Here is a 23528-nt window from a genome sequence, read left to right on the forward strand (position 1 = left end):
TGATTCTGATTCTGCCTTGCAAATTAATGTCCCTTTACGATTCCGATTCGAGCTACATGCTCTAATGCAATGGTACTTTAAGAAAGTTATTTTCTGTGGCCAAGAAAATATCATTTCTTAGGGTTGATATAAAAATTATACTGAATGTTCGCTGGGCGAACAGATTAGTTGATGGAAAATTTAATTCTGCTACAGTTACTACTGGCAGCTGATATAAATAATTGTAATTGATCATAATTAATTGTAATTATTTATATCCATTTTCCTTTGAGCTAAATCGCGACAATTTATATCAAAAATACTGTGGAACCGCGTGTATTTTGAGGCTTCAGTGTGCTGTGAAACGTTAACTTACATATAACCAACTCGAAAATATGATGCTTTAAACCATATTGTACTCTTCTTAGACAACATACATAAATGTACATATATTACACCAATAAATACAAATATTTACTTACCAAATATATATCAAAGTATATATCAAGGCCATCTCATTTAACTCTGCATTGAGGACACTTGGTACACAGCAACCTACAGAAGGGTCCAACATAACAAGAAAACAAGACACAGATGATAATAAAAAAAAAAAAAAAAAAAACCTGAGCTCTGTGAATGTAAGAGACTCATATTATATTTGTAACAGTCGTTGTTGATGTTTAAATTGTATTTCAGGGCGGTTTGTGAAAACAGATAAACAATAGATGTTGTGTCAACCTGGACAGAAGTCAGTTTCAGACCCACCACACCAGACTTCTCATATGGATTACTGTCTACTAGCATATTATTTATTCTCCTCATAAAAATGAATATTGCAAGAATGGGAATGTGCCTTATTTAGGACATGAATGTCAATTGTTCTTAAGCATTAAAAAAATATATTTTTTAAAATAAAAACATTGACAGGCAGCACTGGTCAGTGCATTGATCTCTATAAAATGAAGTGTAGATTAGACGCAGCATCGTTTTTTGGTTTTGTTTAAAGTTCATAACAGGGGTTCTCAACTCTGGCTGCACAATTCAGTTGCAACCCCAATTAAACACATCTGAACAAGGTAATCATTGTCTTTATGTTCTAATAGAAAGCACAGTGGATCGGGTCAGAGTTGAAAACCCCTGGTTTACATAATTTACTTCTTTACAACCGTGTTTCTTTTTGGGGTTGTACTGAATTCTTTGACCTACCAAATTATGTGAACCTAGACACTGTATTGAGCTAATCTGACCTACTACTAAACCCAACCCCTATACCCTTTTTTTGCCATATTGATTACCATTTGTATAACCATTTTTGTAGCAAAACCATTGTTAATTTGTGGCTTCAAATTAAAAAAATAGAATTGCTATAATAACTATATGTTATTTAAATGTTCATAACCTACCCTCGGTACTAGAGTCATATCATTTGATGGGTCACAGAATTCGGCAACTAAATGAATCAGCACTGAATGAATGGTTTTCTAACTAATTCATTAAAATGAATACAATGAATGAATGGCACTTTTAACATACATTTTTCAAAACAGGTAATTTTATACAATAAGACAGTCATCAACTACTGGCATAACAAAATATCCCTAAAAAATATAAGCATTAGTTTTAGTGCAAACAAGTAATTGTAATGCCACGCCAGCAGAGGGAGCCCTCACCCATTGACTGACTGTTACTGCTCCCTCTGCTGCTTATCTGGTTACTTCCTGTTTGGTGGCCATTTAAGGAGGCCTATACCAAACAGGCTTTGCGAAGTATTGTTTTGCCTGTGTGGACTCTACCAAGCATTTTTCCTGATTTCATTGCCTTGTTTTTGTTATTTTCTTCGGTTTAGTTTCATAGTCATAGTTTTGTCTAGTTTCATTGCCATAGTTTTTACCTTGTTTCATAGTCTTGTTCATTTGTTACTTTGGTCAGCTCTCTTGGAATTTGACCTTCTGCCTGTTCATTGGTTTACGCTTTTGTCTTACCTTCGTATGACTGTTTGTTTGGATATCACCCTACCTGTCTTGACTATGCTGTGTTTAATAAAGCTCGCATCTGGATCTAACACGCTTCATTGGAGTCCCGTTACAGTAATAAGATTGCAATATGATTATTATTATAACTGCAGTAAAATAATGTATAACTATAGCTATTTCTCTTAAATATTGTTCACAAATTTGTCTAAATCTGTGTTAGTGAGCACTTCTCCTTTGCCGAGATAATTCATCCACCTCACAGGTGTGGCATATCAAGATGCTGATTAGACAGCATGATTATTGCACAGGTGTGCCTTAGGCTGGCCATAATAAAAGGCCACTCTAAAATGTGCATTTTTATCACACAGCACAATGCCACAGATGTCGCAAGTTTTGAAGGAGCGTGCATTGTCATGCTGACTGCAGGAATGTCCACCAGAGCGGTTGCCCGTGAATTGAATGTTCATTTCTCTACCATAAGCCGTCTCCAAAGGTGTTTCAGAGAATTTGGCAGTACATCCAACCGGCCTCACAACCACAGACCACGTGTAACCACACCAGCCCAGGACCTCCACATCCATCATCTTCACCTCCAAGATCGTCTGAGACCAGCCACCCAGACAGCTGCTGCAACAACTGGTTTGCATAACCAAAGAATTTCTGCACAAACTGTCAGAAACCGCCTCAGGGAAGCTCATCTGCATGCTCGTCGTCCTCATCAGGGTCTCGTGATTTGTTCAGTCGTGCATGCGCAGCATCCTGTTAGGATCTGTACTGGAATTAGGTCACCTGTTTCAAGTCTTCGGGTTTTTGAAGTCGTTCGTTCATTTTATGGGGCTGTCACATGACGAACAAACGACTCAAACCCAAAAACTTGTCAGATAAGAGGTGAGGTGAACACTGGGTCTGTAGTTCCGCATGACCTGTGATTCAGTAGAAATCAAGTAGATATTGTGCTTAAAAAGTATACAAATTTTTATTTTCAAAAAAAAAAAAAAAAAAAAGACTGATTGTTTCGCTAGATAAGACCCTTCTTACTCAGCTGGGATCGTTTAGAGCCCTTTGAAGCTGCATTTAAACTATATTTTGGAAGTTCAAAATACATAACTTGTGTTACTTGTAATGCCTTACCCCCAACACTGTTTACAACACTATACTTACTACATCACCTTTGGCAAGTAGGAAAGGAAAGGAAAGGAAAGGAAAGGAAAGGAGGTAACTTGTGGCCAAGTATGGTGACCCATACTCAAATTTGTGCTCTGCATTTCACCCATTCAAGAGCGCACACACACAGCAGTGAGTAGTGAACATTTACATTTCACACATTTCATGTAAATTACGTGAATTTGCAGATTTTTTGGAAGACCAAATATATATATTACATTTGTTTTTTAGCTGTGAGTTAAAAGCTTACAATTTAAAATTAATTATAGAAAGAAAAAGTACAAATATTTCATTTTAAAAATCTGTTTACGTAAATCAGATTGCATGTAATAATTTGCTACCCAGCTCTGTATACGACTGTATAGTCGTAAATAGCAGCATCATAGCGCACCCTATCGTGTAAAAGTAAGCTGCTGGAGAAAGGTGATTTTCTGCTTGGAACAATAGAGAGCGGTGATGTCTTTGCGCTGAATTTGTCAATTTTCTCAATAAACAGAAGTACAGAGAGCAGAAAGGTGGGATCAATATTTAATAAGCCTAAAGTGTCAGACATGGGCCTATACAACTTAAGTGCATACATACAACGTGGGACAAAGAACGAGTAAATAATAAATATGAACTAAAGGGTGTGCGTCGGGGTCCTCCAGTGAATTCTGTTGTAGCTAATCATCGTTTTTTGGTGACATTTGCATAAACAGGCTCCTTTGACAAAAAAAAAAAAAAAAAAAATGTTTGATGCAGCAGTTTAACAAAATTAATACATTTAACAACATATATAGACTATATATGGATGTATCCGCGACGTTCCGATCGTTCACAGTTTAACACCAGATTTCACTTCCCTGAGACACTGTCAGAAAAATGTACAGTTCTGTCGCTGGGGCGGTACCCCAAGGTACAAAGTGAAAAGATTACTTTTAAAGTATACCTTTACCAACATGTACCTTTAAGGTGCTAATATGTACTGTTTAGGGGTAGGTAAGGTACTTTAGGTAAGGTAAAGTATGACATGACTCTTAAAGGTACCACTTTCTCATAATTTCCCGACCGCAACAAACCCGCGATGATGAAGTCTGCTCTTCCTGTTTTGCAGATAGCATAGGGACTAAAGGTTTCCATTCACTTTCATTATAAAGTAAAAAGATGCCTAAAGGGTGACTGAGGCTGTGAATCTGCCTAAAAGAAACTAAAAGAATACTGGATTAAAACAAGGTGAGTATTATTATTATTCGGTTTGTTTTTGGAGAACTAGCCTAATCACTGAAGATAATAATAGTAGGTCTAAAGATAAATTTATCTTCGTTCACGTAAGCCACGTGACACGAGATCGTGCAACGAAAGTGAAAGTGATGTGATGTGACAAAAAAAGAAGAAATCGCATTTAAACGCATGTCATAGTTATTCTTTTTTTTTTTTTTTTTTAACTACATCGATGAAATTGACATGAAATAGTTATGTAACATCTCGTAAATTCCACAAAATTCCAGCATAAACGATAACATATCCCGATAAAATATTAATTTAGGCTAAGCATTAACATTTACAAACCAATGCTATTTTTAACAGAAAAGCAGGCATCAGCTGCTGCGTGCAAGCATTACAGAATGCGAGAAAACAGCGCCTTAAAGCTTCTCATCTCAGTTTTATCTTGATCTCATAAAGCTCTTATAACACATTGAATATATGCACAATGAATCTTTCATGTCTTCACTTAGTGTGTTGTAATGAAAGGATTCGTGAGCACGCAACATGCAGCACTGTGCAACTTTTAGCGGTGGGTGGAAACAAGTCTGATTTGCTAATGCATTCCAAGTGGCGGCTCGTCGGGTGAGGCACAGCTTCGCCAAAATTTTGAGAAAATGGGAGGAGGACGATTTAATGTTAATAAAATTCATACTTCATTTCAGTTAATGTCTCAGAAGGAGTATTTTTGTTAGCTGTAATACCATAACATATTACTGAATTTGGACAGCGCCGCTTTTCTATCGCGAATGTGCCAAATGTGCTAATTTAATTACAACCGCTAAGTGATACAGAAGGGAAGGGGGAGGCCGGGGGAGAGCTCAGCTGAGTTAAAAAAAAAAAAAAAAAAAAGGGCCAATCACCATGGAGTGTTCACTTTCAGCGCTGAGGAGTGTTAAAACAAGAAACCTCGTAGTGGAGGCTAGCCCTACTTCTGGTATTTTAACCAATCATCATAGAGAGGTAAATTACCTAATATTAGTTTGAACTATAATAAAGGGAGAACACGTCTAAGCTGGAAATACAGTGGAGCAAAAAAGTATTTAGTCAGCCACCAATTGTGCAAGTTCTCCCACTTAAAAAGATGACAGAGGCCTGTAATTTTAATCATAGGTATACCTCAACTATGAGAGACAAATGAGAAAAAAAAATCCAGAAAATCACATTGTCTGATTTTTAAAGAATTTATTTGAAAATAAGTATTTGGTCACCTACAAACAAGCAGGATTTCTGGCTCTCACAGACCTGTAACTTCTTCTGTGAGAGGCTCCTCTGTCCTCAACTCGTTACCTGTATTAATGGCACCTGTTTGAACTCGTTATCAGTATAAAAGACACCTGTCTGCAACCTCAAACAGTCACACTCCAAACTCCACTATGGCCAAGACCAGAGAGCTGTCAAAGGACATCAGAAACAAAATTGTAGATCTGCACCAGGCTGGGAAGACTGAATCTGCAATAGGTAAGCAGCTTGATGTGAAGAAATCAACTGTGGGAGCAATTATTAGAAAATGGAAGACATACAAGACCATGATAATCTCCCTCGATCTGGGGCTCCACGCAAGATCTCACCCCGTGGGGTCAAAATGATCACAAGAACGGTGAGCAAAAATCCCAGAACCACACGGGGGGACCTAGTGAATGACCTGCAGAGAGCTGGGACCAAAGTAACAAAGGCTACCATCAGTAGCACACTATGCCGCCAGGGTCTCAAATCCTGCAGTGCCAGATGTGTCCCCCTACTTAAGCCAGTACATGTCCAGGCCCATCTGAAGTTTGCTAGAGAGCATTTGGATGATCCAGAAGAGGATTGGGAGAATGTCATATGGTCAGATGAAACCAAAAAAGAACTTTTTGGTAAAAACTCTTCTCACCGTGTTTGGAGGAGAAAGAATGCTGAGTTGCATCCAAAGAACACCATACCTACTGTGAAGCATGGGGGTGGAAACATCATGCTTTGGGGCTGTTTTTCTGCAAAGGGACCAGGACGACTGATCCATGTAAAGGAAAGAAGGAATGGGGCCATGTATCGTCAGATTTTTAGTGAAAACCTCCTATCAGCAAGGGCATTGAAGATGAAACGTGGCTGGGTCTTTCAGCATGACAATGATTCCAAACACACCGCCCGGGTAACAAAGGAGTGGCTTCGTAAGAAGCATTTCAAGGTCCTGGAGTGGCCTAGCCAGTCTCCAGATCTCAACCCCATAGAAAATCTTTGGAGGGAGTTGAAAGTCCGTGTTGCCCAGCGACAGCCCCAAAACATCACTGCTCTAGAGGAGATCTGCATGTAGGAATGGGCCAAAATACCAGCAACAGTGTGTGAAAACCTTGTGATGACTTACAGAAAACATTTGACCTCTGTCATTGCCAACAAAGGGTATATAACAAAGTATTGAGATGAACTTTTGTTATTGACCAAATACTTATTTTCCACCATAATTTGCAAATAAATTCTTTAAAAATCAGACAATGTGATTTTCTGGATTTTTTTTTTTTTTTTTTTTCTCATTTTGATCTCTCATAGTTGAGGTATACCTATGATGAAAATTACAGGCCTCTCTCATCTTTTTAAGTGGGAGAACTTGCACAATTGGTGGCTGACTAAATACTTTTTTGCCCCACTGTAGGCTACAGCAGTCGGCTTAATTAAATGGCACAACAGGCAGCTTTCTTTTAACACAGACTTTTAAGAAGGGATGAAATGTTTGCTTCAAGTGATAGGGCAGGTAAGTGAAATTATATTATCTTGCAGTATGTGTGTCATTTTCTTTTCGTTTTTTGACTAAAAGCAACCAAAAAGCCATTTTAAAGTGGCTAAGCAAATAATAACAATCAGCAAGGATCCCTAGACAAATACAATTAGTGTGCCTCATCTATTTTAAAACCCACAAGCCCCCACTGTGCATTCCAGAAATCAACAGATGGCTACATTGCTCACGTTGCAAACATGTGTTTTAAATGGAAACTCTTGTGCCTGTTAATCTTTTTTTATGTTTTATTAGTTGTTCTTGTTGCCTATGTGCAATAGATGAATAACAATTTATATGTTTTTAGATATTTTATCTTTAGATATTTCTATTTTGTGGGAGTCCTGAGAATCATTTTATTCTTCCGCATCCCGCACACAAGTCTCTACCCCCCCACACCTGCACTCGCCCATCAAGTTTTGTATGCGCTGCACTCTGTTGCGTCGGGTCCCACGGGAGCGCAGGTCTTTACATCAGATCCACGAGCAAACATCTCATTCCCAGCCTGGGAATCCCAGGTTGTCTCGTTCAATTGCCGGAATGAATATATATTGGATAAATGGCCAAGAATATATGCGGGGAAAGGTGGGAAATTTAATTGAAATAGCACATACACTTAGTTTAAGTATCTTAAAATCTTTGTTCTGAAGCTTCTGAATCATTTTTTTTTTTTTTTTCTTTTCTTTTCTTATCTTGGTTCTGTTTTTCTCCTGGGTCTGGACTGCATCAACAATAATCACATACATGTTGAAACAAAGTTTTCAATCTTCTATCAAAATGTGTGGCATACAATAGGTGAATATTTTGAAATTTTTGTGTTAATTTGTTTTAAAACCTGACCTGCTTTTTTTTTTTTTTTTTTTACATTTCCTGCACATGCAGCAGATCACGACTGCAACTATAATCAACAGAGATCTAGCCGAAGCATCAGCAGAGATCAGGACTATCAGAGATGCAGAGTCTGGGGGAAATGAAGGAGAGTGAAAAAGAGACACTAATTAATGTAAGTCATGAATCAGTTTGATCTACGACAAAAGGCTGAGATCAGCTCAATGAATTAACATTAATATTATTGCTGCTGTACCTGCACATGTGTGACAGAGTTCACTGATGTTCAGATGTGTGGTCTGGTGGCTGATGGGATTGTTGATCACACAGCTGTAGGTGTTTTTATCCTGATATTCCACCTCCAGAGGTAGAGAGAGACTGATGCTGAGATCAGACACACTGATGCTGGACAATAAACTGTTTCCTTTGTACCAGGAGAGACTCACATCATTCACATTCACCACTGAACACAACAATGAACAATTCTGCTGTGATGATGGTGAACACTGTGAAAGGTTACTGGCAGACGAGCTGCAAAACATTAGAGAATAAAAAGGATGACGGTCAGAGTGTTTCCATCATCTCAAAATACAAAATAAATACACATTTGAATATGTAAATAGTTATAGGAATGTTTTAGGATGCTACCCTTTAAAAAGGTTCTACCAGTTCGTATTGTAATATTTTTGCTCAACAAACCTTCATTTATTTGATCCAACATACAGAAGAAAAACTGTAGTGTTGTAGGATAATTATGATTTACATTTTTAATTTACAGTTTTAATTTTAAGTCTTCAGTGTCACATGATCCTTCAGAAGTCATTCTAATATGCTGATTTAAAACTCAGTTATCAATATCTTTTTTTTTTTTTTTTTTTTTTTTTTTTTTTTTGGAACTTGTTATACTCTTTTCAGGGTTCATTGATGAATAAAAAGTTTAAAAGAACAACATTTATTCAAAATAGAAATATTTTCTAACAGTATAAGGGGTTACTATCACTTTTTGTCAATGTAACAGATACTTGCTAATTAAAGTAAAAATAAAATGAAAGAATAAAAATCAGTAGTGTGTTTTACAAACAATTTCTATATGAAGTAATGAAGTATTTTTTTTTTTTTTTTTTTTTTACTTTTCCTTAATCTCAGTTAATTGCTAATAAATACAGTATATCTTAAATATTTGTTTAATTGCATCTGTTTATTATTTTTTTATAAAATTAAATTATAGCCAGTCAGCACTGTGTATAACTGAAAGCATTAAGTCTTTCACCATAAACAACTAAAAGGAAAAATCTTTTTGGTAATCAGCATCATGCCACAGATGCTATTGATTGATCTCAAGTTGCTGGATATTCCTTTAATAATACAAGAATATTTGGAGGACAGGACAAATGCATCTCTACTCACCATAGACAGAAACACTTAATGTTTTCGATGTCAGATTCGCTCCAGTTTGATTGTCCAGCTTCAGTCTGTCTCTGAACCTCTCATCAGGAATCTCATGTGGAGAAGATTTTCTTCTTTTTTTAATTTTAGCTATGACAGATTTTGCGGCTCCATACTTCCACAGAGTGTCATCACCTTCATGTATTTCAGTAACATCAGTGTTAAGAGTGACATAATCTCCCTCCATCACATACACTAATTCACCAAACACACCTGATGAACAGATTTTACACTGATTAAAGCTTCAGAGAGTTTTATCTTTTACAAAGTCATTTAAATAATTAAACATTTTATATTACTAATAAGACACACACACACACACAGTCTGGTTCATTATCTTTGTGGGGACTCTCCATAGGCGCAATGGTTTTTATACTCTCCACACTGTATTTTCTATCCCCTTACCCTAAACCTAACCCTTACAGAAAACTTTCTGCATTTTTACTTTCTCAGAAAATCTCATTCTGTATGATTTATAAGCTTTTGTATATATATATATATATATATATATATATATATATATATATATATATATATATATATATATATATATATATATATATATGAAGAGTTTCGTTGCAAAACGAGATATATCCATTTTGAGAAATGTTGGTTATTTGACATTATTATTTAAGACATCAACTATTACTTGAGCTCAGTGAAGGCCAGGGACACAATATTTTTCAAATCCAGGATATTTTTTATTTAATTTTATGTCCATAAATAGTTCATAAATAAGTCAAAAACCATGCCAAAATGCAACATATTTATCTTAACATTGTCAAACATCTTAAATTGGTTAAAAAAAAACAATACATCATAAATATATGGAATAGTATATACAAAGATTGATTAATAATAATAAGATTCTGAGTTAGTTTTGGCCAGAACATACACAACATAACATAACTTTTTTTTTTTTTTTTTTTTTTTTTTGCAAAACGCTATAAACATAGCCTACGTGACTGACAGCTCGCCTACAGTATAAACAAGTAAATGGTAAACGTTTTTTAGTTAGCCTATTGAATCCTCTTTTTAAAAATATATGTTTTTTGTTTTGATATTATCGTTAAATCAATGAGCAAACTCGGAGCACTTCACCGGCATTGACTCTCTTCCCAGGGGATGCTGCGCTCGCGTGATCCTAACTCCTGACGTCTGTCCTAACCACCGCAGCATTTTGATTTTAGCTTATTTCGCTGTGCAGCTCAGTCCTCTTTGCTCATCCGATATTTCCTATTTCTTGTTTGTATTTTCGCGCTCTTGTCGTCGTTGATTGGACCCGCAAACCGAAGCGTACAGTATCTGCGCGCTGCTGCCAATAGGTATCTAAAACGTCACCCGTAGTGTAGTGTTCATGTAAAATGTAGGACGGAGGGGACAAACGACCCAGAGCGTCTCTGACATGATTTGCATGATTGGCTCATGCTTCACCGGCCAAACTGGCTGGTAAGTTTTTATCAATACCCGCCAAAATGATTTTTAACCCGCATTTGGCGGGTTGGCGGGTGTTAATTTCGAACCCTGGTTATATCGCACTTTGTAAAGAAACTGGTCTGGCGGATATCGCGTTTTGTGAAAAAATACATTTTATAGTAGGCCTTAAATGTACATTCTTGAATTGTATTAATGGCAGCAATTCACACATAGATTAAGGTACATCTGAACAGTGATTTCCAATAATAAAATCCAAATGTCAAAAAATGGCGTTTATCGCGTTTTGCAACCAAACTCTTCATATATATATATATATATATATATATATATATATATATATATATATATATATATATATATATATATATGAAGAGCTCTTTTCCATAACGCGATAAACGCCATTTTTTAGAAAACTGAGTTCCTGCCAAAATCAGTATTGTATCTAGTCGTTATTGAAAAGGCTGTTTTTAATTTTACAAAAAATGCGATATCCGCCGTGTTATTCTGTCATGTCTTCTCCCCTTTTTTCCAAACCGCGACAAACGCGTCTCTCTTTTCTCTTTTTTTGCGATACATCCGCTCAACCAATCACAGCATTTCACACATTTCACGCATTGTAAACCGTAAAGGCGGCGCTTTGAATACACCCCGCACCTCCATAAAACTGCAGACCGGAGATCTCCAAAATGGGGCGGGAACTCCAAAAATGGGCAGAACCTCCAAAATGGGGCGGGGTCTCGTCGCGCAAAGACTTACCCCATTGGCTCTGGCTTCAGCCTAGTGTTATTGACTTACATTTCAAAACTAAACTTTTTAAAATAAAAAAGTTTGTAGTTGATCTCAAATAAAATAAACTATGCTATTTGTTGATTATAATTTTGTGAGATCGTGATGAACTAAGATGAACTAAGACAGCTTTTAATGATTTTAAGGGAGTTTGTAAATGAGATATTGATTTAATACAACAAGAAGTTAATATTAAGTGACTTACATTGTCTGACTATAACACTATTGCCTGATTTTGCTCTATTTCATCTTCAAAAATAGTTTGAAACAAAGTCACAACTGAGCCGCTGCACATCTCCATTCAAACACAACGGTGTTTCGTTTACGAATGAATGTGCCTTTTCTAGTGAGTCAATGAATCAATTACCCATTCATAAAAAAGAATCACTTGCTTTATTCCTGAATTAATCAGCCGTTCGAACGAATCAAATGAATGATTCAGAAATTAAATGAGTGACTTACCGCCACCTACTGGCAGTATTTCATTTTTATCTTCTTTTTAGTTATTAAAAACATTTAATATTTCTATGTTCAAAATTGTATATTTAAAACATTATTCTCAACAAGAGTTTATGAATTTGATTGCACTTATGCCATCTCTTTCCATCACTTATACTTTCTCTAAAAAGAAAAGTAAGAGTAGACTCCTAATGGATTTATTGCATTTTGGGAAAAAATAATCCGTTTTTATAATAAATCTTTGAAAAATCAAAATCTAGACTTGAATTTTTTTATGTTATAATAAATTAAAGATGCTATGTGAAAGTTTAAAACAGAAAATAGTGGTTTTCATCTTGCCACTTTCTTGGTAAAGAAAACACATTTTTACTCAAATTAATCAAAATGGATTTATAGCGTTTTGGAAAAGAGCTCCTCATACACACACACACACACACACACACACACACGACTTACAAGCAAACACATGAAACATTGTCTGAAAAGTCTTATCTTATGAAACTATCTGCTGAAAGCACTTGAGTTGGTGTGAAACCTCCCATGACATTTTAACCCTCCTTGTGGGCTCTTTACAGACACTTTACAAATGATTTAAGCACTCTTCTAGCACTTAGTAAGACTTAAAAGTAGAGAGCATTTTTTTTATTATTATTATTTAATACTGAGCATTTGTCAAAAGTAGTTGCTTTACTGTGTTACTATGTATGGTAAAAATGAAGCAAAAAGTTAATACTATCTTCCATCTCACTCTTGCAGCTCATCTTTTGAGTAAAAAGAAACCTGCTGTGGTTGTTCTTATTTTTTTTTTCAGAGATGTGGTTTGACCTAGATAAACTTACAGGTGAAAAATTTTTGTTCATGTCAGCTTTACAGTTAAATAAAATACTGCAGTGGTTTTCAATTCCGGTTCTGGGGCGCCCCCTGCTCTGCACATTTTGCATGTCTCTCTTATTTAACACACCTGATTAAGAGCATCAGCTTGTTAGTTCAGTTCATGGATCTCTCTTCGAACAAGCCTTATTCCAAAATGGATTATATATATATATATATATATATATATATATATATATATACACACACATCACATGTCACATCAAAATTGAGCTCAGGTGGATGCTGTTTCCACTGATCATCCTTGAGATGTTTCTACAACTTGATTGGAGTCCACCTGTGGTAAATTCAGTTGACGACATGATTTGGAAAGGCACACACCTGTCTATATAAGGTCCCACAGTTACCAGTGCATGTCAGAGCACAAACCAAGCCATGAAATCCAAGAAAATGTCTGTAGACCTCAGAGACAGGATTGTATTGAGGCACAGACCTGGCAAAAGGGTACAGAACAATTTCTGCAGCATTGAAGGTCCCATTGAGCACAGTGGCCTCCATCATCTGTAAATGGAAGAAGTTTGGAACCACCAGGACTCTTCCTAGAGCGGGCCGCCCAGCCAAACTGAGTGATCGGGGAGAAGGACCTTAGTCAGAGAGACGAACAAGAACCCGATGGCCAAAGAGATCCAGCATTTCTCTGTGGAGAGAGGAGAACCTTCCAGAAGACCAATCAGGCCTGTATGGTAGAGAGGCCAGACTGAAGCCACTCCTTAGTAAAAGGCACATGACAGCCCACTTGGAGTTTGCCAAAAGGCACCTGAAGGACTCCCAGACCATGAGAAACAAAATTCTCTGGTCTGATGAAACTGAGTTTGAACACTTTGGCCTGAATGCATGGTGGTGACAGTATCGTGCTGTGGGGATGTTTTTCAGTGGCTGGAACTGGAAGACTAGTCAGGATTCAGAGAAAGATGAATGCAGCAATGTACAGAGACATCCTGGGGTGATGGTTCATCTTCTAACAGAACAACGACCCTAAGCACACAGGCAAGAAAACAAAGGAGTGGCTACGGGACAACTCTGTGAATGTCCTTGAGTCCCCAGCCAGAGCCCAGACTTTAACCCGATTGAACACCTCTGGAGAGATATGAAAATGGCTATGTACTGACGCTCCCCATCCAACCTGATGGAGATTGAAAGGTACTGCAAAGAGAAATGGGAGAAACTGCCTAAAATAGGTGTGCCAAGCTTGTAGCATTATACTCAAAAAGACTTGAGGTTGTAATTGGTGCCAAAAGTGCTTCAGCAAAGTATTGAAAAATAGCAAAATAATGTTGTAGCAGTTGATATTTCAAGATTTCTCTCTGTTTTTGTCTTTCAGTGTGACATTCCAAACATAGGAAGATTGTGGACTCTTATTCCTCTGGAGAACTTTGGGGTTTTCTCTGAAAGGTAGACACTGGACATTTCCTCTAGCCCACTATTACATTTGCACCCCTTCTGATCAATTTTCAATTAACCAAGCTAATCAAACTATCCATCTTAACATATAATACATTTTTAAGAAATATAAAAGTTACATTTTGTGTTAATATTCTGCCATGAAGGAGCTCCCAGTAATCTGACATATGCCACAGTGAATTGACTCCATTCTAGCAGACATCTGTTTAGGGGGCCAGTGGAAGAGCCTCTTTTCCTTATAATGGAGGAAGAGGACAAGAAAAAGGCCCTCAGTAAACATTTATTTTGAATCTTGTGATTAAAGTTTATTTAATATAAAATGCTCAAAGTAATTAAATTTACACTCATTGAGCAGTCATTGAGCAGATGTTTTTATCCAACATACTAATGAGGACAATGTAAATGCTATGACAAGTCTCAGTTAATTATTAATAAGAATAGAATTAGAATAAAGAATGCTACAGTTTGAGGGTTAAAGATGGAATTTTTTTGTTTTTTAGCCGATACTTAAAGATGGCTAGGGACTCGGATTGAGACTAATGTTTTAAAATGTTTGTGTATAATACGCATACACATACATAAGGTATGCTTCTTGTCAAAATAAAAGCAAATTCCACTCCAAAACGTAAGTGGCGCTGCTCTGTTATGAACGTAAGCTCCGGCCTCACTTCCGGATCTGTGGGTTGTGGCTGGAGTGGATACAGCTCTGACCGGAAGCTAACAATGAAATTAATTGTTCTACCTATTAGATTGTGTTTTATTAACGTGCACACCTACTCCAACCATAAACTTAGTCCTTACTATGATACAAAAACAGTATTATTGTTGCACACTGTGACAAAAATAACGTTAGTTTGATGTGCGCATGCTCAGTAGCTGTGGTCATTACATGGATGTAACGTTGTCCCATTGTGAGACTCCCAGTTTACTTTCACTTTTTCGCCGTTAAAGTACAACACCACTTATGATTCAGAATTTTCATTGGTTTTTCTGAGGGGGAAAGCTGTGATAATGAAGCTTTTCTTTAATGTACTTGCAGTGGTTTGGTTTTTACTCGACCATGGTGAGATCTTAGTTTCTTTTCCGGTGTTTTAACAAATAATGCTACCTGTCAGATTGTGCTACCAACACTGTTTTTTCCATACTGTAATGTTATGTTTAGGGTTGGGGTAGGTGTACACGTTAATAAAGCCTCACACAATATTAATATCATGCTGGAAGCAAAATCTGATAGGTAGCATTTTTCGCTGTCGAATTATGCTACCATCTGTTTTAATGGGAGGTAGCAAAATCTGACAGGGTAGCACAAATTGTCAGAACACCGCCAGTGTCTTGACTATACGTAACAAAGTGTAACACTGTTCATAGAAATCGATGGTCAGTCAAATACATTTTAACAATAAAAAACGTTGCTATCGCAGTTGAAACGAGATTGGATCTGTTTCGTTTGCGCGAAAATTGTGTCCTTTTTCAGTAGATCACTTTACTGTGTATACACAAGTAACTTAAGTAAAAGCAGACATTTCCTATAAGTGCATAAACCGATCCAGTGTAGCTTGGATGTAATGAGCCTCTTTGGTTAAAAATGGCAAATTAATAAAATGGAGGCCTAAATGTTGCCTACGCGCTATTTTCTGTGGGAGACTTACGACTAAAAAATATAAAATAAAACGCTGCACAGTAATGTCTTTATGCGGTATAAAATAATTATCTTGTGTATTTTTGTGGGTACTAGTCGACTATGTAATATTTAGAATGAGTCAATGAAAATGTGTGATTAATTGAATGTTAAAATCGAGAAAGGGGGTGAAAATATGAATATGAGGAAGTAGATTTTGTGTTGTATAAGATCATTCATGAGACTTGCATATGTTTGTCTGATAAGTTCATGTGAAATCAATGATGTTCATCTGCTGTTTGTTTTGCATCCATGACATTATAAGTCTATATGTAAAAATAGTTTGTTTGTTTCTTCAGGTGTGTCTGGTGTTTATACAGACAGAGTGTCAGTGTCAGTGTCGGAGGGAGATTCAGTCACTCTACACACTGAGGTTGAAAGAAAACACCAAGAGGATATTAAGTGGTATCTCAGCAGCGTTCGCATCGCTCAAATCAGTGGAGATCTCAGTTATATCTGTACAGATGTTCAGTGTAATGAAGATAATGACAGATTCAGAGACAGACTGAAATTGGATCATCAGACTGGATCTCTGACCATCACAAACATTAAAAACACAGACTCTGGGGAATATACATTAAAAATCTTTAGCAGCAGTAACAGCGCAAAGATATTTAGTATTTACATCACTGGTAAGTTATTTAATGAGTGCTTGAATGCAGTTTAAAATACATGTTTAAAATGCAAGATCCTCCAGCAGCTGTTGGTTTGTGTTTCAGATGTTCCTGCTACTGAACTATATGAAATAAAGGAGGGAGAATCTGTCACTTTAGATGCTGGTGTAAGAAAACAACCAAATGACGTGATAACGTGGTATTTTATTGACACTCTTATTGCTGAAATCACTGGAGATCAGAGTAAGATCTGTACAGATGATCAGTGTAGTAAGAGATTCAGAGACAGACTGAAACTGGATCATCAGACTGGATCTCTGACCATCACAAACATCAGAATCACAGACTCTGGAGATTATAAACTCAAGATCAACATCATCAGCAGCAGCACATTCAGTATCACCAGAGTGAAGAGATTCAGTGTTTCTATCACTGGTAAGTAACTGAGTCATTCAATGCATTTTCCTTTGAGGAATTAAAAAAAAAAAAAAATACAACCCATTATGTGTTGGGTTGTGGACTGTTTAAAAATCAATAATAAACTAATATCAGCCATTGCTTCCGTTGAAAACATGCTGTGATGTTGTTTTGACTGTGGTTGCTCGAAGAAAATACAGAATGTGCCATTTATCAGTTAAACCAGTATCACACAACTGTTGACTAAAGTAGAAAGTGAAGGTGTGTGGCCATGTATGTTGTACCATATTTGAAATTTGTGCTTTGCATTTAACCCATCCAAATGTGCACACACACACTATGAACACACCCCGAGCAGTAAATATAATTTGAAGATATTGTCAAATATTGGATTTATTATCATTCACTCTGTAGTAATAATGACTGTCTGTCTTTAGCTGTTCCAGATTCAGGTTTGCCTGCAGCTGCTGTAGCAGGAGTAGTTGTTGTTGCTGTTCTGCTGGTTGCTGCTGTAGCTGTTGTTGTGGTTTACTGTAACCGCAGGAGCCGTACAGTATTATAACAGATTGTAAGTATTACATACAGCTGATTTATCAAGATATCATTTTAAGATTTCAATAAGATGACATGATTTCAAGACACATTGTAACAACACAGAAGCAGATATTTACTACTGAGACAGTACTGTGAGAAAAATCAAAACACAAAGAACTCCCAAATAAACTAAGTAACAGTTAATATGACAACAAAAAGTGCAACTTTTGTCACAGAGCAATTGTCTTATTAGAAAACACCAATAGATCAGTTCAAAGAATTCTAGATGTGATATTTAAATAACAATAGTTCAAGTTTATAATAATGAAGATGTCCATTTGATGCAGTTTAAGACATTGTATTAAAACAGTAGTTCACTTCCAGAACAAAAAAATTACAGATAATGTACTCACCCCATTGTCATCCAAATTGTTCATGCCTTTCTTTCTGCAGTCATAAAGAAATTGTTTTTTATCTTTTTATTTTGGAAACATTTCAGGAAATTATTCCATATAGTACTTTTTATGTCCACAAGTTTGAATGTCCAAAATGCAGATTTAATGCAGCTTCAAAGGGCTCTAAACAATCTCAGCTGAGGAAGAAGGGTCTTATCTAGCACAGTGGTCAGTCATTTTATGTTAAAAAAACTCAAATTTCACTTTTTTCAAATGCATGTCTTGTCAGCTCTTTAAAATTGTAATCTCATTTCATTTTTTAACTTTAAAATTGATCTACATCTGCGTTTTTTTTTTTTTTTTTTTTTTTTTTTTTTTTTAAGGGCATTTTTTGCATGTTCACTTCCGCAAAGCAATGTAGGATGATATTTGTAGGTTTAGGAATAAATTTTGAACATTAAAAAAAAAGTCCATTTCCACAATAAAAATTGACAGATAATGTACTCACCCCCTTGTCATCCAAGATGTTCATGTCTTTCTTTCTTCAGTCGTAAAGAAATTATGTTTTTTGAGGAAAACATTTCAGGATTTTTTTCTCCATATTTAATGAAAATAACCGATTGCTTTGCTAGATAAGACCCTTCTTTATTGATTTACAACTGCATTTGGGATCGTTTGAAGCCGCATTTAAATTGCATTTTGGAAGTTCAAACTCAGGGCACCATGGCAGTCCATTATAAAAATCCTGAAATATTTTCCTCAAAAAACATAATTTCTTTACAGCTGAAGAAAGAAAGACACAAACATCTTGGATGACAAGGGGGTCAGTACATTATCTGTAATTTTTTGCTCTTGAAATGGACTTCTCCATTAAAGTCCCCATGAAATCAAAATTAAATTTTTTTTTTTTGGCTTTTAGTATAAATATGTTAGCCTTACGATTATCTATAAGGTAGTGTGCTCCAAAACAATGACAAAATTTGCGTTTACAAGATATAAGCATTCAAAACTTACAGTCTCTCATTCTGCCAATATGGATCAATGATTTTGATGACATCACGCTGCATTTCAGCATCTCATCAAACTTTTTGTCCAATCAAATGCGCTCTAGAATCTGAAACGTCCCACCCCTCCACTGTAAATAGACACTGAAGCTGCAGCTGAGATCAGTCACTTGTTCACAGTGTTAATATTTTCTGTACTGTGAATGGCATGTAGTGCTCAATGTAGGCGATAGGAAACAGTTCAGACGGTGTAAATATACTTTCATTGGGGCAAATGAGGTCTGGTTTCGTGTTGTGTCAGGCAAACCGCAGCAGCATGCACAGTCTACTCTGGACTTTGGCTCAGGTCCAGAGACGCAATCGCAGGGAGCGGATGATATGTGCTATTCGGCATATATTAAACACTCAAAACTACATAGCCACAGCATGATTATGATCACTGTTTTGTTTTAGTAAGAGTTTGATATTGATTCTAGAGGGTAATCTTGTAGTGGCTGTCATAAGCTGTCAAATCTTTACCGAGTGGTCAAGCAAATATAAATGAAACTGGTCATTTTAAAAAGGGGGCGAGACTTATTGATATGTCCCACCCCATTTTCCTGTTTCAGTTGAAATTGTCACCACACAGAATAACGCTGAGTGTTTCAAGGCACTTCAGTGGACCTTTAAGGGAAGAGAGTTGATATCAAATGTTTCTTGTGTGTCCAGCAGCTGAAGACAATTTCTCTAACATATGAGGGTTCATATGGTCACATGTGGTTTGACACTGTAAGGATGATGATCAGCTGTCCTTCTGTCTTGCTGTAGCTCTGTCTTAGGTGTCTTACATTACAGACACTGCAGTTTATTGCTCTGTTCACATCTGCAGTTCTCATGACTCCTGCAGCAGGTTTATGACATCTTCACACAGTTGATCAGAAACACAGAGCATCTTCACACTGGTGTTTTTCAGTGTCAGTAGAAATGTCTCTTTAGTGTCCTAAGTGCATCTGTAAACTGTCTTAAGAACTGTGTCACAAATGCATGCAGTATTTTTTTATTTATTTATTTTTTTAAATTTTGAGTTTGTGTTTATTTTTGTTTAACTAAAACATCAGACCTCCTCATTAATTTTACCCTTTTGTGAATGTGTTTTCTTACAGGAGGAAGATGATGATAACTCGCCTGACATTTGTTTGAAGTAGATGGGATGTCTTTAAACTCGGTTCACTCACAACAGCATGAATGTGCTGGTCTTGTTCTATTAGTCCTCACTGGTAGAACTGACTGGACTTCCATAAATACTGTGAAAAAGAAAACCGCCTTATCAGCTGAGAGTCAGAAGATGCAATCTTGACTGAAAGTGAGCTGACAGAACTAACGCTCTGCTTATTTATTTTGCTAATGTTTATTATTTAACCACTAACACTTAAATCATCCACTTTCAACAGAAAACACTGGTTAACTAACTTTGAATAACAGATTTTTATATGAATTGTTAGATTTTGCTGTATTTGGCTGAGCAGTGGTTTGGGTGGCTCGCAGTATGTATTAGATTTCTCTAATACATAAAATAAGTAAGTTTGACCAAAGTTCAGGGGAAAAGAGTTTATTGAAGAAAGTCGTGTAACATAACCATCTTCTAGATCTTAACCCATGTAAGGGTCTGAAGCTTCTTCCTAGTTTTTTCCAATGTTCTCCATAGCTTCTGCACAGCTTCTCCCATAGGGAAAGTAAGACTGTCTGTAAGTCAGAACTTTATACATAAAAACAAATGGCTAGAAACAATAGATACTGTCAGGACCTCCCGCTGTCGATCCTGCAGTCTACAAGAAGTTCCTGAGAAATGCTGTTACTTTGTTATTCTAAATGTTTGGACCATTTGGTTCACATCTTTACAGAGACAGTTCCTGTTGATTGCATTTGGGGCACAGTCACAATGTAAATGCATCTGTCTAAAATTTACACATAATCTTTCTGTATAGAGCTACAGCTTAAACCTATGTGCATTAATTTAAATTATAGCTGCATTCAGCATTTATCAGGGGTCAAGTGCCTTTAAAGCAATGGCTGAAAAATAAAAGTAATGTTTTCTTTAGCAAGCATGTAACTGCTTACATCACTGAGAGAAAAGACCATTTACAGCCAACACAGGCATTTACAAAGGAAATGTATTTGTTGTAGTGCTTTTTAACAGTTATTGAGGTTGTGCCAGTAATCTAGGACTAATTCACAAAATTTTGCTTTTGAAATAATCTTCAATATTTGATGAACGATTTGCTTGACAGCAGTGATTTCAGAGGCAGAGTTGCTTAAAATGAGTTCTAATTTGGTATGAACATTGTGGGCATGTGCAGAAAAATGCATGTGAGAGGCACGTGAGAAATGCCAAGACACCCCCTGGTGGCAGGTTGTTGTTTTTTTTTTAATCATTATTATTATTATTATTATTTTTAATTTCTCAAAGTCCTCTAGGGGTGTGATTTAATTCAGTCTGCCTCCTTGTCTGACAGCTGCTCAAAACATTGGCTGACAGCAGCTGTGGTTTCCAAGATACACAAAGTCATCAAAGGTAGTCTTGGCACCTTGGACAAAAACACCACATGACCCTTTTTTTTTTTTTTTTTTTTTTTTTTGGATAGTTATAGCCATTTTTATATTTTTCCATGTTATAGTGCCACAAAGTGGCTAGTCACTGTGTCCTTTTTGATGTGACCACAGAATGAGCTACATATGTGTGCTGAGTTTGATGGAAAATATCTCATCCCGGTCACAAGTTACAGACATTTTAGTAAAAGTGGCTCCAATCACTTTTAGGTTTTAGTGCCCCTTAGTGACTAAGATTTGAAATTACACCTTTTCAGATCATGATTAACAGTTGGATTCCACAGAATCTTTCTGTTTGGTTTTGGTCAGGCCAAAAATCTAGGACTAGTCTGCAAAAGTGTGTGTGTATATATATACCAGTTTTGGGATCTGGTGCTAGATTATTGGCTCAACCTCAATAACTGTTTAAAAAAAAAAAAACCCACACACACAAAAATGCATACATTTCCTTTGTAAACTGCCTGTGTTGGCTATAAATGATCTTTTCTATCAATAATATAGTTGAAAAAATTGCATATGATATAGACTCCGTATTAAACCTTGGAAATTGTTTAATTTGTTGATTTTACTTGAATGTTACATCGATTTCTACGTGTGTGTATATTTACAATGACCCACAGTTTTAATCTCAAGATTTATTTACTTTGTCATTGTGCTTTGTTCTGTGTGTGCTATGTATACTGTGTATACAAACTCATATTTATGTTTTGTTTTTTTGTCATTATGTTTTAAGATTCATCCGTCCGATTAGTTATTTTTATAATTGTTTGCATTGTTTTTTAGTTGTGTTGTGATCGTAAAGTGTGATTGTGTGTTTTATTATGTATTATGTAATTATTATGTTTTGCTGATGTATTTGTATTGTATAATATCAACACATTTTGATTAATATGATTGCCTTTCTTTAAATGAATCCATTTTCATGATTCTTTCTTTTGGCAGCATTGTTTCTTTGTTGCTTTTTTTTTATTCATCTCTAGCCTGTTTTTTTTTGGATAACCCCTTTTGCCTAGCCCCCTGGATTACACTCACCGTTAATCGACCCTCTCCTGTTACCAATTACTCTTTTGTCTTGCTCTTACATACATGTTTGCTGATGTCTGACCCTGCCTGTTTTTGACCATGTCTCGTCACAATAAAGTTATGCAGATGGATCTGCCGGCTTCCTGTCTCCCTCACTCCGTTACAACTATGACATAGGAAATCCATGATATTTATGTGTGTTTTTTTTTTTTTTTTCATTATGTTTGTTTGTTGTTTAAGATACAACCAAATCTTTCCCTAATCTTATATATAATTATAATTTCTGCAATAAAAACAAACAAAAAAAAAGGCATGAGGGACAGGTGCATTAACACCACATAGCATACTTACTAGTTAAAAATTACTACTTATACTTAAAAATTAAGATTACCCCAGAATAAAAATACATTGCTAGCCCACTCCAACCCTTACAATAACAATGCTAAATGCTAATCAATACTAAATTATACTATTTTTTTATTTATTTATTTATATATTTATTTAACGAAAATGACATTTTAGTAAAACAAGCAAAATGCAATTTGTTTCAATATATCACATAGCTAGTCAACATTTGAAGTGGTTTTCCTAAAACAAAAACGCGTATTATTTTGATTTTAGGACTACTTTGATGAAAGGTTTTGATCCACTTCAAATGCTGACTGCTGTATGAACCGAGGCATCATGCCCACTGGCACGTGCCCCCTCAGATTTTGAGCCACTTGGATTTTGAATGCACCTTCCTAAAGAAAAAAAAAAAAAAGCTGAATAATGTTTTCTATATTTGATACAATCATACCGGCTAATTAGATAATTCGCGTTATATCATCAGTTGATAAATTCAAATCTGCGTTCGCTGGCTGGCACTGAGCCAGAGAAAGACGCGTTTTTACTGCACTGTGCATTATAACCATCACACACACAA

General features: G+C 36.1%; 2 protein-coding genes and 1 long non-coding RNA gene across 22 annotated transcripts in view; 2 read left to right on the forward strand and 1 right to left on the reverse strand.

Moving 5' to 3' along the window:
• LOC127154068 (uncharacterized) overlaps positions 1-23528 on the reverse strand; it is a 301907-nt gene that overhangs the window by 152555 nt on the left and 125824 nt on the right. The window lies entirely within an intron of this gene.
• The window catches only part of LOC127154076 (uncharacterized), a 194327-nt gene that overhangs the window by 126284 nt on the left and 44515 nt on the right, over positions 1-23528 (forward strand). The gene's annotated exons all lie outside the window — the stretch shown is intronic.
• The window catches only part of LOC127154072 (immunoglobulin superfamily member 10), a 154568-nt gene continuing 146286 nt past the window's right edge, over positions 15247-23528 (forward strand). The window contains exons 1-5 of one of the 3 annotated variants that reach the window (XR_007825408.1): positions 15247-15415; positions 16330-16662; positions 16750-17079; positions 17499-17629; positions 20137-20379. Coding sequence is in view for 2 of the 3 variants with exons in the window: in XM_051095475.1 (XP_050951432.1) it covers positions 15364-15415; positions 16330-16662; positions 16750-17079; positions 17499-17623 (840 nt within the window). In the remaining variant the exon portion in view is untranslated. Of the gene's footprint in view, positions 15416-16329; positions 16663-16749; positions 17080-17498; positions 17630-20136; positions 22743-23528 lie in introns of those variants that run through there. The other 2 variants (XM_051095475.1, XM_051095476.1) reach the window with 2 other exon arrangements.

The sequence above is a fragment of the Labeo rohita genome, chromosome 22 (genome assembly GCF_022985175.1).
Source record: "Labeo rohita strain BAU-BD-2019 chromosome 22, IGBB_LRoh.1.0, whole genome shotgun sequence".
NCBI classification, from domain to species: Eukaryota; Metazoa; Chordata; class Actinopteri; order Cypriniformes; family Cyprinidae; genus Labeo; species Labeo rohita.